Below are 15780 nucleotides of genomic sequence, written 5' to 3' on the forward strand. Positions count from 1 at the left end.
AAAAACTGTAGTGCCATCATGGAAGATAAAATAGTCACATGGCATAATTTAATGAAATTACTTCCCTACTCTAGATTTTGAAGCTTCTTAATTCTGTAACAGAATGAACATCTTTTGTGGAGCAGTAGACTGCATTTTTGTATTCTGCGGAATGAATCCAGTGACATTGAAAACTATGCCGATTAATCAATATACAATTTGGAGGGCTTAACCAAACAGGGAGCTAATGGGATCTGAGAAGCCTCATGATGCAGAATGTCCCTACTCTATCAATCATCATAACACCAGTTGTAAGATGGATATCAGGACAGGAAACAAAATGTTTAAGTGAAGTTTTTATTTGTTAGTCTGGGCCAGTCCCCAATGGCCATTGTCTCTCTGTTTATCTCCCTTCTGCACAGGGCTGATTTAATGATGCAGTGCCAAATCAACTCAAACAAAAAATACAGTAGGAAACGTCTCCCAGATTGTGCCCTTGGTGTGAACACAACCTGTACACGTTTCATTGCCAGCATATGTGTAGCACTGGAGAAAATCCATGGCTTCAAAATCCATTACAGTTCATCCAGTATCAAGTCAAACAAGAAATTGCTTTTTACTTTAGAAAATTGCAACATACAGGTACACGAGTCTTGCATGAATGATATATTATTTAATAATTGTATCGTTCAAAAATTAGCTTCTAAACATAATAATTGATTTGATCTGATGTTTTCTGCTTGGGATCCTTTGTCTACATACAGTATATATAACCAAATAAATTAGATTTTGAAAGGCACTGCCACATTATAATGTAATATACTTTTTGTTTTTGTTTTAAAATATTGATAGTAGAATACATACTGTACATTCACAAATCTGCTCTTAAAGATGGGATCATACTTGACAGTTTTAAAAGCACTTTCTTTGCAAAGATAAGCTTATACAGTAGCTCTTAACAAGGGCATATTAGGGGTTATTTGTTTTATTGGGTTCTCTTTATCTATTTTTATGACTTAGATGAAGATCTGATCACATTTTAGGTCAAATTTATGCAGAAATTTAGGAAATTCTAAAGGGTTCACAAACTGTCTAGCACCACTGCACCATTAGTGCATTTCTTTCTAATTTTCATTCACGATATCTTGAAAAATAATGCTGAAAATCTGCAGATTATAGCTCAAATCCATGCCGGCACTAAGGTAGAGTTCTGTCTCAAAGCAACATGACCTTGGAAAAGAGAAATAGCAAAAATGGTCACAACCCCAACAGGTGAAAATGATACTAAATCCTGAACATTTGAAACACATTTGCTTAATTAATGCCAGAGGACAACTTGGTGCAATACTCAGTGCTGAAAGTTGATGAAAGAATCAGTATCTTCCATATCTTGTGTTTTGGCCCAGTATACTGTAAGTTTTTTCCTAACTGTTAAAAGAAAAGAAAATTTTCAATATCTTAAAATGATTAAGCTGAGCCAAGGCGACACAAGTGTGACCACTTTGTGCAGAAATAAGGCAATGATTTAATGCTGTGCTTGTGATAAAATGGATAACACAAAGAGGAAGCTCTAGACATTTATCAATGTCGTAGAACAATCAAAATCCAATTATATACCCATAAGGATGTAGGAAATTGCACTTGTTTCAATTGTAAAATAAATGAACAAATACAGCAACATACAAATAAGGGTATCAAGTACTACCATTCTAATAGCAAAAACAATGTAATTTTACTGCATGTATTTGGGTTTGAGATGATACAGAAGTAACTGGACTGTTCTAATCAGTAAGAAGTGCTGATGCCTGTTCTTCTGCTCAGTAATGCAACTCAGGACTAAGTTATCCCAAGTATCAGGTAGATATTGCTTTTGAGATATGTGAGAAAATCAGAAATTTTAACTTTCACAGCCTTTCTGAAAGATTGGGGTGTTCGGAATTGGAGAAGCAGTCTCCATGATTTGGAAAATGATTTGGATTCAGCCTATTGTGCTAGCTTCAAATGAGTTTGTATGCTCCAAACATTGCTACAATTGATGTGGGCATAGAAATAGAAATAGCTCACGAGGAATAAACAGTATATTGTTAAAATATGTTATGAATATATTATCAGTGTATTATTATTAGAAGTAATTAAAAAGACAATAAACCTTACCAAAAACATGTTTAGGACATTTTCCCTTTTAAAAGATGTTTAATAATGAAACTTTTATTTTAATGCTTCATTCTTTATATATACAATGCACTACATTTTAATTATCCACATTTTTGTTTTTTTTAAGACAAAAAAAAGCCATTTTCCATCAGATAAAGTATATTTTTCACTTACTGAACCCTTCAGCTTGCCAAGCCAAATAACAAAATAGGACTGAATATCTGAAGTATTCAGATTCAGAGAACTACTTAAATGTGCAATTCACATTTAAAGAAATACAAATTTATACAGCTATTATTGCATGATGAAATCATCCTGATAAAATTATTTCCAATGCTGCTACCTCAGCCTTAACAATATTTGCAAATGAAATGGGGTTTGTGGAACCTGGATGTGTACATTTCTGGCATACTGTTTAGGTCTCCTTGCTAAATCACTGGGCTATTATTAGAAGATTATTGTTGTTGTTTTCTCTTGCTTACTTATCTGTGCTGATATAGACACGATAGCTAAAAGTCTCTTTGCTTCTTCATTTTGATTAATGGGCAAGCAGTTTCTGCCTCAGGGGCTTAAACCTCCATTTGCTTTCATTTATTCCCTAGGCTTTCTCCTCATGTAGTCGTGATTCTTGACAAAAAAAAATCAGAAGAGAAGTTTTTGCCTGATGTATTCTCTTACACAATAGTAGTGGCTGTAGCACACCTGTACATCTTAACAGAACCTTTCTGTCCAAATTAACTTTGTTCCAATAAAAATATATTCCTCCTATGGTTATTTTTTAGGTATGGAGCAAACAGTTTTGGGCATTTCGTGATAAAAAGATTTTTTTTCTTCAAGATAATACTACAAATATTTGAAATATTGTGAACGTTGTTTAAATGTTGCCTGTTTGGTTGTGAACAACTAATTGTTCCAAAGAAACTGTTTTTTCATAAAAATAATAGATAACTGGTACACGCCAGCTGGAAACAGTTTATCTTGTCTTCATAAAGGTTTTTACACTTAATAACTCATTTTGCCAAGTTGTGCATTAAAAAAACTTTCATTACACCCGTATTGTTAACTTCCACTAGATGTCACTGAAACAGTGAGCTAGCTCCCCAGAAAAACGTGTTTTAATTTTTAAAATCAAATTATTCATTATTAGAAATGTTCAGGCAACCTTATTACTGTTTCCATGGATCATTATTCTTCCTTGTATCTCCGTTGTTGTTATTTCTTTCAAACTACTTATAACATTCATTTTTTAGACTCTGTACTGGATTTTTCTCTACTGAATGTTTTAACATGTCTTCAAAGGTGAAATCTGTTGCTCAACAAAAAAAAAAAGGACATTATGCCAAACTGTAAATCATCTGATGTACAGTATGATAATTGTATACTCCGAAACATCTCCATTGTACCACACTATTCATCTGCAAAATCAGTCCTCTCAGAGTAGCCTCCTGAGCCATACAAAATAGCCTCTAGCAGGACAAAAAGAACTAGTACTAGTACTGATACGTTTCAATGCTTCATGCCCACCACAGCATCCAAAGACACCATGAAACACCAAGCTGAAGCAGTTTTAGGACAAATCATTCAGATTTTTTTTTCTATGTAATATAGAACACTTCATTGTTAAACACTGTATAGCAAACTTTAACTAGGCAGCAGGTTTCTATACACGTTCATTACAATAAGCAAATGATTAATAAATAATAAAAAAGTAGATGGTACTGTATGATTATTGAAGGAGAGCTCAGAAGCACACAAAATGTGAGACTCGCAGAGAGCAATTATAGAGATGTTTTGAAGCATGATATTTGTTATGAACAGCAGTTTGGCATACAGTAGGTTACAACTGTTTTTTTATTTTGCAGCACAAATCTGAATTAATAATAGCTATCTTCAGTGAAATTAATGCGCTGGATCGAAATAATACAGGAATATGTTGTGCTACTTTTAACACTGAGGTATGTATCAGATATATTCAGGCAGGCAAAACCGTGTGGTTAATTTGTCAATAGGACATAAAAATATTTGTTATAAATAATAAAAAAGAAGATAACCACCTAAGACAGAGTCATATGCCCAAGAACAAGTAATTCAGAGAGCAGCTCTCCCCAAAAACTCATAACAATTAAAATAATACCTGCTGAACCATGTCTTGAAGGAAAAAATCGTTAAGAGGCAAAAGTATAGATATACAGTAATTTAGGAACAATGACAGGTTTGGCGATGGCTAATTTATTTGGCCAGCTCCATAATGACTTTGCCATATGGGTTAATGTGATCCGACCAGATCCAACCATGACCATTGTTGAAGGCTAGTGACCTCACATACTGACTCCCAAGTCCTGGAGCAATATACTGTATACTCAGAATCATTCAAAACACAATAAATGCTGTTGGTTCCAGAGCTCATTTGTGTTGTGTTTCTAATGCCTCTAAGCAGTTTTTTTTTAAAGACGTGAGGTATAGTGTAGAATTTAGGCGAGCAAATGACTGGAACAGAATGAACAGAATAGAGCCGAAGGCGTATTCCGAAATGATTTGCTCAGGCTAAGCCTCTGCATGCTACCTGCCCTCAGTTGGATGCATATCCAGTTTCTCAATCATCTATTCTTCTGACAAAGTCAGAGGGATAAACATTTAGGGCTTTTCATTCCTTTATTTTCCTTATTTATTTTTTGCAGAATGAGAGAGAGATCTATTAGTCATAATCTGGCTCTGGACAAGTTTGGATGGCACAGTTCTACCTTGTCAGGAGCAATAGCACAAGTCATTAATTCAGTTCCGTAGTGATTTCACATTCAGCAACCAGCCCACAATTTCTTCCATTTAAAACAGGAGGATACAGAGAATGCAAACAGCCACAGAGTAAATAACGCATTTTAAGATTTGCATTGCAAATGCTTGGGTATCTGGCATTTGTTCAGCTTTATGGAATGTCACAGCATTGTTTGCACATCATGCAACTACTGCTTGCCAAATAGCTGCATGCTTTTACGGAAATTTTAACTTCGGAACAGCTCCCTCCGTTGATGGAAAGACTCATTCTTAAGCTTATTTTGACTACCAGGGCATTGAGATGCCTTGAAGAGAAATATGAATGTTCAATGTCAGCTTGGTTTGCATAACATCAGATATAATTTTAAATCATTTTTTCACAATTCTAAAATGTGTAGATCAAAACACAAGTGAAATCTAGCTTCCAGATGCACAATTGCATCATTTACTTCCTTCTTGTCTCCTTTTCCCATTTTACCATTTTATATGATCTTGCAATTCTTGATGGGGTAGAGTGAGGTTTGCAGATACTACTCATTTATTTAACACATTTATTTAGAACCAATGTTTTATTGGCCTCTGCTTTAACACTAATTTGCCTGCTCGAGAGGTACTTCAAAACAAAACTCATTAATCAGACAGACCCATGGTAACAAGCTTTTTTTCTTTGATCAGAGTGATGTTGCCTTGTCAAGGTCACCATGATTTGATTTGATAGCCTCCATTAATAATTCAAACCAGATTGTGGTTTATTGTTAGCAGATTAATGGTCTTTAAACAAGTTCAGACTCTATAAAGCAGAATTCATTACTAAGTTTCTATATGGTCGGAGTCTTACGATCACCTTTCTTATTTGCCTTTTACACATTCAAAGGCATTTTGTTTTTATAGATATTTTAAATGTGTACAGTATGTAATATTAAAAAACGGAAGGAAAGAAAACCATGCTTATGTACAGTATAGTAGTACAATTTCCACTTTGTGTTCTACTTGTATACTTATAAGCAGTTTACTTATTCACCGATCTCTTTTATTCATTGATCTGCTTTGCTGTCATATTTACATATGTCAGATCATCTAAGAAGGTGACAGAGTGGTTAATATAGCTGCTTCACAGTGCTGGGGGCCTGGGTTCAATTCCTGGGGTGCTATCTGCCTGGAATTCGTATCTTCTTCCCATTTTCATGTGGACTTCCTACCAGAGTTTAAAGACATGCTGGTAGGTTAACTGCCTGGTGTGACTGTGTGTCTGGGTCTGCCCTGTGATGGACTGATGCTTCGTCCATTCTATCTTGCGCCCATTGCTTGCCAGGGCAGCCTCCGGCTCTCCCCGACCCTGTACTAGGTGAACCCTTAGAAAATGGATGGGTCATCTAAGAATAAGGGTGGTGCAGCTAGACTACAAACTCACACGAGACCCTGGCAGTATATCACTCCTACACTTACTGTAAGTCTCTACATTGGTTGCCTATAATGTCACATATAATATAATTATAACATAAATATAATCTTATCATAATAGAATTCTACTATATAATTAATAAAATCTAATTAGAATTATAATATCACAATATGAAGATCCACTGTAGTTACTGACTTTCAAGGCTCTAAACAATCTGGCTCCATCACACATCCTTGACCTCCTCCATGTTTACACTCCCTTTCTTGGCTCCAGGTAGTTGAGGCTGGTCCTCTGCTCATTGTACCTGGGACTAAATTATGGACTTTTGGTGACCATGCCTTTTCTGTAGTTGCTCTAGTGTTGTGGAATTACCCTCCTCAGACAACCTGTCTTAACTGTCTTCAAATCTAAACTTAAAACTTACAGTACCTTTTTACCAAGGTCTATGTCTGACTGCCCTACATCTGTAAAAACCTATATACTCTTGTTTATTTTTTGGGTCTTTTACTTTTATTGTACTCTTGTTTTTTTATTTATTCACAATGTACAGCATCCTTGGGTTTGGAAAGTTGTTTTATAAATTAAAGTTATTTTTATTAGTAGATGTTAGATGAGACTGAGCAATGCACTGTAACCTGATATATTGTACATACAAAATGATCATTTTTTAATTGAATTACTTTTTCACATTTGAAATGACTGCAGTAATGCAATAAACAATTAATATCAACATGTTTTGTCTGCAGAACAGAAACTCATCAAGTTTAATATCCAAGTGATAATTATGAAATAGGAAAGCTGAACTTTCCACTTTCCACTGGCCATTTATAGAAATGGAGAGGTACAGAGGTACAGTCAACAATAATATCTTTACGATCTGCATTTATTGCAGGCAATGTAAAGTACCAACATGTTCTCAAGTGTTACCTTCACCTCCTACACACAAGGATTGAATATATGATTGAGAGCTAAAGGACAATTTTAGGCTCCACTGTAATATCTGGCAGATTATTGTCACTTCACTCATAAGACTGGTGAGGTATTGTACGTGCAATAAAGAAGCATAATGCTGTGATTGACATTAAAAGACTTCACTACAAAAAATATTCCTCCCAATTAAAAGTCCAGATAACATTATTAAAGTAGCAATTAATTTTTAAGTATGCTCTAAACATTCACTCTAACAGTTTAATCAATGACTTTGTGACAAAAAAGCAATGAGTTAGTAATTTTTAAACAACACTGATAACTAATAAGAAAACTGCTATCAGTTTATGTCCTAAACCACTGAGTCATATGTTCTAGATTTCATCAGTAATTAATGAGATGTTCACTTGTAATTAGCTATCTGGGCCTAATAGATGGGACTTGGTGGATTATTTAAATAATTGATGAGCTGTTTAAGTTTTGTAAATGAATAATATATGCTGAATAAAACCCTTATAGTAGTTCCTTACAAAACAAAAAGGTTACAACATCCATTTGTCTTTGTAATGTCTCTTCCCTTAGTTTCTGAGAACATAAATGAATGTCCATGTGTACAATTTCATTGCCAAACTATCCTCGGAGGGCTCTGAGTTCTGGATAAAACCTGGCACCATAATTATACACATGCTTTGATCAGCCACAGTGTATACATGACTGCACAAGTCCACAAGCTGGATGAACAGCATATGAAAATCCTGGAAAACAGACATGCTTGTCTTTGTTTTTTCAAGATATATTATGTGAGGGCAGGTCAACTCAAATTCGAAATTCCACTCTTAGATCTCACCACTTGCTTGCCATAATTCCTGGTTGGCAAAAGATGTCGTCAAATTTATCCCATCACAGTAAAAGACAACAGCTTAAAGCTGTTTTATTTGAACTTGTCAACGGTTCAGCATTCACAAGTCATTCCTCATCTCATGTACCGAAGAGGGCTTGTGGGAGCAGATCTGACCTCCTTCGTTTTAAATTTAAAGTCAAACCTTCATACATAAGCACACGTACATGCAAAAATCCTACTGCTCCTACATCCATGGGGCAGTATTGAAGTTGTAGTCAAGGCTCTAGACTCACAACTGGAATGGTCCAATTCCAGGTGTGAGACAGCTGTTGTGCTCTTGACAACTCAGATCCCTCAAAATGATCCAGTAATACAGTATAATAATAATTAATAATTGCTTACACTTGTATAGCGCTTTTCTGGACACACCACTCACTTACATTGTAATTTGGACTACCCTCTACCACCACCAATGTGCAGCATCCACCTGAATGAAGCGACGGCAGCCATAGTGCGCCAGAACGCTCACCGTCTATTAGTGGGGAGGAGAGCAGAGTAATGAAGCCAATTCATAGATGGGGATTATTAGGAGACCATAATTTGGCCAGGATGCCGGGGTTACACCCCTACATGCAAAGCCTTACACATTGAAGTAGCTAGGACAAACACATCAGCCAGCTGAATGGTATTATTGAACAGAACAGAAATTGGGGTGGAGGTCAAATTCTAATCTTGTACTTCTGCCTCCCTGCCCGTGAAAGCTCCCTGACTGCAGTTGGCACTGCGCTCGTCTTGCTAGGACTCCTCCTCCATCCCAACTTCACAGCTGCAGCATTTTCTCCCTGGATCATCGTAAGTGGAGGGCGCTGATCTCCGACCAACACTGTCAGCCACTGGAGTTACAGCCAAAACATTAGGAACTCTACCCCTTAACATTCGTTCGTCGTTAGTAGAACTTGACCGAGCAATGGAGTCAGGAGAAATTGTGAGTGGCAGCCAGGTCTCTCACCGTGACGCGGAAGGGCGTGGCAGCTGTGGGCTCCATGGCTGGGGTTTTGTCCGAAGCGCTGCCTGGCATGCTCCGTCTTCGGCCAGGTCTCTCCGGCGGAGACTCTGAAATGTTAGAACAGAAACCCTCTTGAAAACCACAATTTTCACAGAAAAGCACATTTGACAACATGCTGTTCTGTAACCTACTGTATCTGCACTTGGTGTCTTTTGGGTTTGCGGGTCAGTGTCCAGCAAGATCATAGTGAAATCTCCAAAGTTCTCATTTTGGTTTTGAATTTTGCTTAATGGCTGTGTGACAACCCATTGTTTAGTCACGTCTTACATAAGACATCATCTTCCCCTATTTTCTTTCTGCTGTCACAGCCCTATCAGGTACAAGAACACGTCAGATAACCGGATACAAGTGTAAAACCGAAAAACTACTTCAGAAAATCACTAAGACACAAAAGTCAGTAAAAAAGTGTTTTTTAAAAAAACAAGATATGCCAGTGGAAGTTAACGCTGGCTGACTGCCGATAAATCAACTACACTGCTTAGAAAGTGTAGTTGCAATCTTGCACTTAGCAAAGTAATTCAATAAACAAAAGGGTAAAATAAAACTAAAAGCTCACAACACTAACTTCACTCGGTATGAACAAAGCCTGCTTCTGTGAATGTACTTAATGTAGTATATAATTTCCTAGACTCCATATAAAATTGATTCTGGCACCATTATGTCTTTCTTGCTTGAGCAGGTCCTTACTTTTTGGCATATGTTACTGAGGTAAAAAGGTTTGTCTTTATTAAGATCAATATGCTTTTCTAATTAGGTTTCATTTAGTAATCAAGAATAGAGAGGCAAAGATTTTTTAATTGAAAGAATACCACAAAAAATGACAAAATGGACAGTGGTTTTGAAAAGGGAGTCGTTAATGAATAACAGGATTGGATGATGAATTAGATGGCCATATCAAAAAGACAAAAGCAAAGCCCTTCAAATTTACGAAAACAACTAGACAAATACAGTAGCAATATTTTTAAATTAACTTTGAGGGCACTGGAAATTAGAAACAAAGGTTTTGTTAATGAGAGATTCAGACTGCCTGAAAAGGCACTAATCAGAATTTTCCCATTTATTATTTCTATTTCTTAACCATCTATTTTAAAGTCAATTACTGCTTAACTTTCATAAGTAAACTGCTAAGAAAAAGCACTTCGTGCAGCGGTATACATTTTAAATCCATAAAGTAATGTTTCAGCACTGTCAAAGGAACCATTTTTCATGCTGTAAAATCACAAATGTCTAGAGCTCCACGATAAAGAGCTGCTACGTGATGAAACTTGAGCTGAATGAGAAAAAAAAGCTTTATTTTCAGTGCTATGGTTAAAATGGGCATTGTAACTCCACTTTGCTCTCTAAGTGAAGCAAAGAAAAGGGGCAGACGGATTGCACAGGTGTTCAAATAAACGCTGCACCTTAAGAAGAACAGTTGGCATTCAGAGAAATGAAGGCTCTTCACCTACATCTGTTAAATTTACCACGAGTGACTTGTGGGTGTATATCCTCATGGAGCTATCCTGTTATAAGGTTCCACTTTCTTATTCCATTAACATTAAGGCAGCATAAAAAACATTAACATTATTCCATCAATGTTAAATGAAATTTACACTGATGTGGTTCCAACCTAAAAGATGTGGTTCCAACATTTTGTTTTAGGACGATGATCACCTTGTCTCCTTAATAAAGGACTTATTATAATAGGCTTCCTATGTTACCTTTTATTTCTATTACTTTATTGAAAGCAGGCTGTACAACGATCAAAAAGCATGGACTGAAATGTAATAAAAAATATGGGTTTCAGGTGAACTCATTAAGGATCTCTACTAAAACAATTCTCAAAACTATCCCAGGTTTGGGACAAATATCTTATTGTACTAATGTAAAACAATTTAGTAAAAAATACTTTGAATTATGAGCTCATTGTGAACAAGCTTCCCAGTACATGACACATTAGCAGCCTGAGTACCGCTACTATACAATTCACACCAGCTTTTGAGCTTTGGAAGTTAAAACAGATGACATTTAGCAGAAGCAACACTGAATGGGCAAACAGAATACAAATTCACTCCTTTTGACAAAAATACACTACATGGTAGTCCCAAGAAAAGAGTTCTCCGAGTCTTCCTTCCTGATAAATATTTCTCAGCTTCTCTGCCATGCAAAGACAATGAACAAAATTCTTCGGAAGGAGGTTTAGGTTTTAAAAAAGTTTTAAAAGTTCACATTCAGATGATCAGCCCAAACCATAGAGCTGCCTTGATTTTTTCAAGTAGCTGTGCACTAGCTTGCAGAAAAAGCAGAACTTGAAAAACACCTGGTGAAGTGTTCTTCATGAACTTTAGATGTGGAGCAGACCATGCAAATTACCATCAAGTCAGTGAACCACAACAGAGATGACACTTTCTCATTGGCCATATTTCTAACATCTGCTGTGCCCTCATATCTCATTCTGCACATTTAATCATCTTTAATCAAAGCCACTTGCCCAGGATTGAGTTCAAAGGAAAGGCTTAATTGGATATTTTTGAGGCAGGCTATAAGAAACAAAGAGTGGTTTGGAAGGTTTATCTTCTCTCTATATATATTAAAATGTTTACTAGAACATGCTACAAAAGGCCACACTTTGAAAGTCTTGGCAACTGAAGTGGAACCATACAGTATTTTCACAAGGCAGGACCTGCAATAACTCATAAAAAAGGTTGTTTGGGGAGTATAATTAGTCAGTTTTAATTGAGACCTCTTGAGCAACATACTGTAGTACAATGCTGTTCTGAGTTAAGAAAATAGTTTCAAAAAGCTATTAACAATTATCTAGGGCTGTTCTGCTTTTCCCTGATATTTAGTCTCTGTACCTACAGATATTTAGACCTACATTCATTATGTTCTAATGTCAGATAAAGCAGTTAATGGTGCAAAAATACTAACAGCAGAAACTAGTGCATCACACTTATGAACTCTGTTTGACACATAAACATGGAAATCCAATCAAATGTTCTTAGGTTAATCTTAAAATCTAATTCAGTTCTAGCCATTCCAATTTTAAAGATCTAATTCAAATCGACGATCTGAATAGATCAATAGAAAAGGGTTGGAGGGCTTTTTCTGTACATGAAGTTATAAACTGACCTGTGTAATGGGCATTGAAGCACTTCATAGAACTGGCTATGTATCTCAGAAATTTGACAGTCTTGACAAGTTATGGATCTTTAATTACATCTGGGTGAATTGCTTGTTTCTCTCTGTCATGAGCAAACTGACATCACGCACCTGGTTGAGATCACTGATCAATATCCCATAAAAATTCATCAATTAATTTTTCAATTACCTTTTATGAAGAGCACCATTTCAGAAGCTTTTACAAGGAGACTTTTTGCATACCTCTTAAGCTAATGCAGTATGTGATTGCACTTTCTAATTAAATAAAAGTAACAATGCATATTAAAACACTTTCACTGGGAAAAAGACAGACTGTAATATTCCTTTGTTAGATTATAAGAACTGGAACAAGAGGCCAAACAAAGTCTGAAGGCAGCCTTAAGTGTGAAAGATGAGGCCATGCATCTTTCCATTTTTAGGCAATAAGTGATTTCATCTTTTTTAAATTGTGTTTCTGTCCTTTCGGTTCCCAACTATTGAGCTGACTTACAAACAGAAATCTCCCAATGAACACAAGAGATGTAATGTATACTATTGCAGCTAACTGCTCACCGGAACAGATTATTACAGAGAACTAACACAAGTCCATCCATCAGAAACAGGTCACAGTAAAGGCAAGTCTTTAGCAGAAGAAAACTCACACAAAACTCACACTCACACAACAATCAACAGCATCACTTTACTAATAATGTTTTAATGTTACTTTATTAGCCCTATACAATTTCTTGCATTAGGAATTTGTCTTTTCGCATACCCCAGCTTGCTCTCCATGAGACACACAGACAGGGAGAGAAGCTTGGGTCAGAGAGCAGGGTCAGCCGTTGTACGGCACCCCTGGAGCAGCTTGAGTTAAGGGTAGGATTCCTCTGCCGGCCACAGGATTTGAACCGGCAACCTTCCAGTCACAGGCACAGATCCTTAGCCACAGAGCCACTGCTCCGCCCCTAAAAACTAAAGGTTTTAACAAACTCAAGTATGACATATTAAATAATACCCAGAAAGATTTAGATACCTATAGAATTTAGAATGATGGCTTGCTTAGATAAAGCCAATTATTAATATGAACTTACTAGCACTCAAAGTCTATGTACAAGTATCCCTTGGCTACAACAGTCCCACAGACTTGAATTACAGGTAGAATTACTGTCAATATACAGTACAGAGGGTTGACAAAAAAAATTAAACACCAAGCAAGGTATAGATTCAATTCTGTGATAATTTGTGAGGTCATTGTTTTGTGGCCTTTTTCATATTTATCCTGTTAAGAGTCTGTCTATTCCTGTCTGTGAGCTTAACATTGTGACCGCTGTACTTCTTTCCAGATGCCATATTCCCTTGTTTGGCGTATGAGGGGCGGTGCAGTGGCTCTGTGGCTAAGGATCTGCGCCTGTGGCTGGAAGGTTGCCAGTTCAAATCCCGCAGCCGGCAGAGGAATCCTACTCTGTTGGGCCCCTGAGTGAGGCCCTTAACCCCAACTGCTGTATAAATGGCTGACCCTGCGCTCTGACCCCAAGCTTCTCCGTGTCTGTGTGTCTCATGGAGAGCAAGCTGGGGTATGCGAAAAGACTAACTCCTAAGGCAAGAAATTGTATATGGCCATCAAAGTGATCTTATCTTATTCCACCAAGGTTTTTGGCACTGTCTCCCTTGACACACCAAATTATTTTGTCACTTCTGTGACACACCTGCAATTCGGGTGCCAACAATTTGACTATTTGTTGCTTTAGAAACTCACATATTAATGTGATGACTTTAAGACGCCGTATAAAGCAGAAACATGTTGGAAATTAGTATTGACATTAATATGAAAAGTGTAAAATCCTTTTAATTTGTGATTGGCAACAGGCACTTTGAAATACAAGTTATTTTTGTTAGATGTTTTGATTATTGTGTCCACCTCCTGTCTGTACAATATTTACCTATAAATATGAATTGCTGCTTGCAAGGAAGAAAGACAGCTCAACAAACAGAAAATGAATCTGAAGAGGACAATAATTTAAATATTCATAAATGAAGATACAATTATAAGTGTGCTAATTATTCCAAAACATTTTTTTAAAATGGGGAATGAAATGTATAATGTGCCAGTTTTCTTTAAAAGATCTAACCAAAGTTTTCTTTACAAGATCATCTCTGCCTTTGGCTTCATTGCTTTTCCCCATCAAAAATGAATATATTTCAAATACTTTACCTGCTGCACACTTTATTTCCCGTCTATCTTATAATATTATAATATCATATCTTAGATACAGTAATAAAACCCTGATTCTAAGCTCCCCCGTCAATGGATTGATTATGGGGAAAAGAACAAATAAGAAAACTGGATGAAAAAGTTAAAAAAGAGACAAACACAAAGAATTACAAAGCATCTATCTATTGTGGAGCTTAGCAGAGCCTCTCCTGGGTGCCTTTGATAATATTCATCCATCACTCATGACATTCACAGTAAGGACATAAACCGTGCTCAGGTTTACTGCATTCACTACTAATGGCCAGAGGTGGTCACAGCCCCAGAATCACAATATATGATGCTAATTCCTCCAACAGCACACAATTTATATGTTCGAACCCTTAAGCTTAAACAGTACTTAAAGAAAAAAAAAAGCAGCATGATAAATAAGGATGATAAATGTTTGTAAATCGGGATGGCTGTAAAAATATTTCCTGAGTTCCAAATACTAAATAAAACTAGGTAAAAAAACAACCACAACACCAGCATATGATTTATAGTAATTTTCTTCAGAAGTAGGGATGTCAATAATCAAAGTCTTAAATTCAGAAAATCTAAAACATTCTATCAACCTGTAAAATAAGATTTATTTTTAGACAGTGTTTGCTTGTGCTATATTCACCACACCGAGCTTTATTCAGGGAGGTTAAAACAGTAAAAATCTATGAAATAGCATGCTTATCCATACATAAATTTAAAGCTTTACACTGTTGTTGCTAAAAGAGAGGGAACAATTTAGCAGGAATATATAAAACAAAAGCTTACATTTTTTCCTTCATATTTCATTTTTACCATGGTTACATCTCTAGCTAACACTTAACTACTAAGCTGGAGTTTTGTGTTTCTTTGTCGATTGTTTTTAAGCTTTTTTAATTAAAATAAAAATCTGTGAACAGCTCATGCAACTTCCCAAGAAATTAATAAACTTTATGGGAAATCAGAAACGTTTAATATGATCTGTTTCACTAATACACTGTTTCAAGACAGGAAAGCAAAAGCCAGCAAAAGTAATTAAAAAAATCACAGCACTGATTTTACAGTTAATCTATTTTTGCATCATTAGATGTGATAATTTAAGACATTTCTCGGTAAGTGAATAACACGTTTGTAATAAGAGTCAATCAAATATGGGACAGCACACAAACAGATGTTCTCATCATTGCATATAATTAAAGAGTTTTATTAGGCAGTATTTATTACCCTTTCAGGCCATCTGTACTTGCTTTTTTCACAGGCTTCAGAAAAGCCTCCTCAAGGCTTGGATTCAC

At 36.1% G+C, this 15780-nt stretch overlaps 1 protein-coding gene across 8 annotated transcripts in view; it reads right to left on the reverse strand.

The window, feature by feature from the left end:
- The window catches only part of LOC102689900 (disabled homolog 2-interacting protein), a 365385-nt gene that overhangs the window by 159829 nt on the left and 189776 nt on the right, over window positions 1-15780 (reverse strand). For all 8 annotated transcript variants that reach the window (XM_015366894.2, XM_015366893.2, XM_015366892.2 and 5 more), the window contains one exon: window positions 9085-9188. In XM_015366894.2, the coding sequence (XP_015222380.2) occupies window positions 9085-9188 (104 nt within the window). The remainder of the gene's footprint in view (window positions 1-9084; window positions 9189-15780) is intronic.

The sequence above is a fragment of the Lepisosteus oculatus genome, chromosome 24, assembly GCF_040954835.1.
Source record: "Lepisosteus oculatus isolate fLepOcu1 chromosome 24, fLepOcu1.hap2, whole genome shotgun sequence".
NCBI classification, from domain to species: domain Eukaryota; kingdom Metazoa; phylum Chordata; class Actinopteri; order Semionotiformes; family Lepisosteidae; genus Lepisosteus; species Lepisosteus oculatus.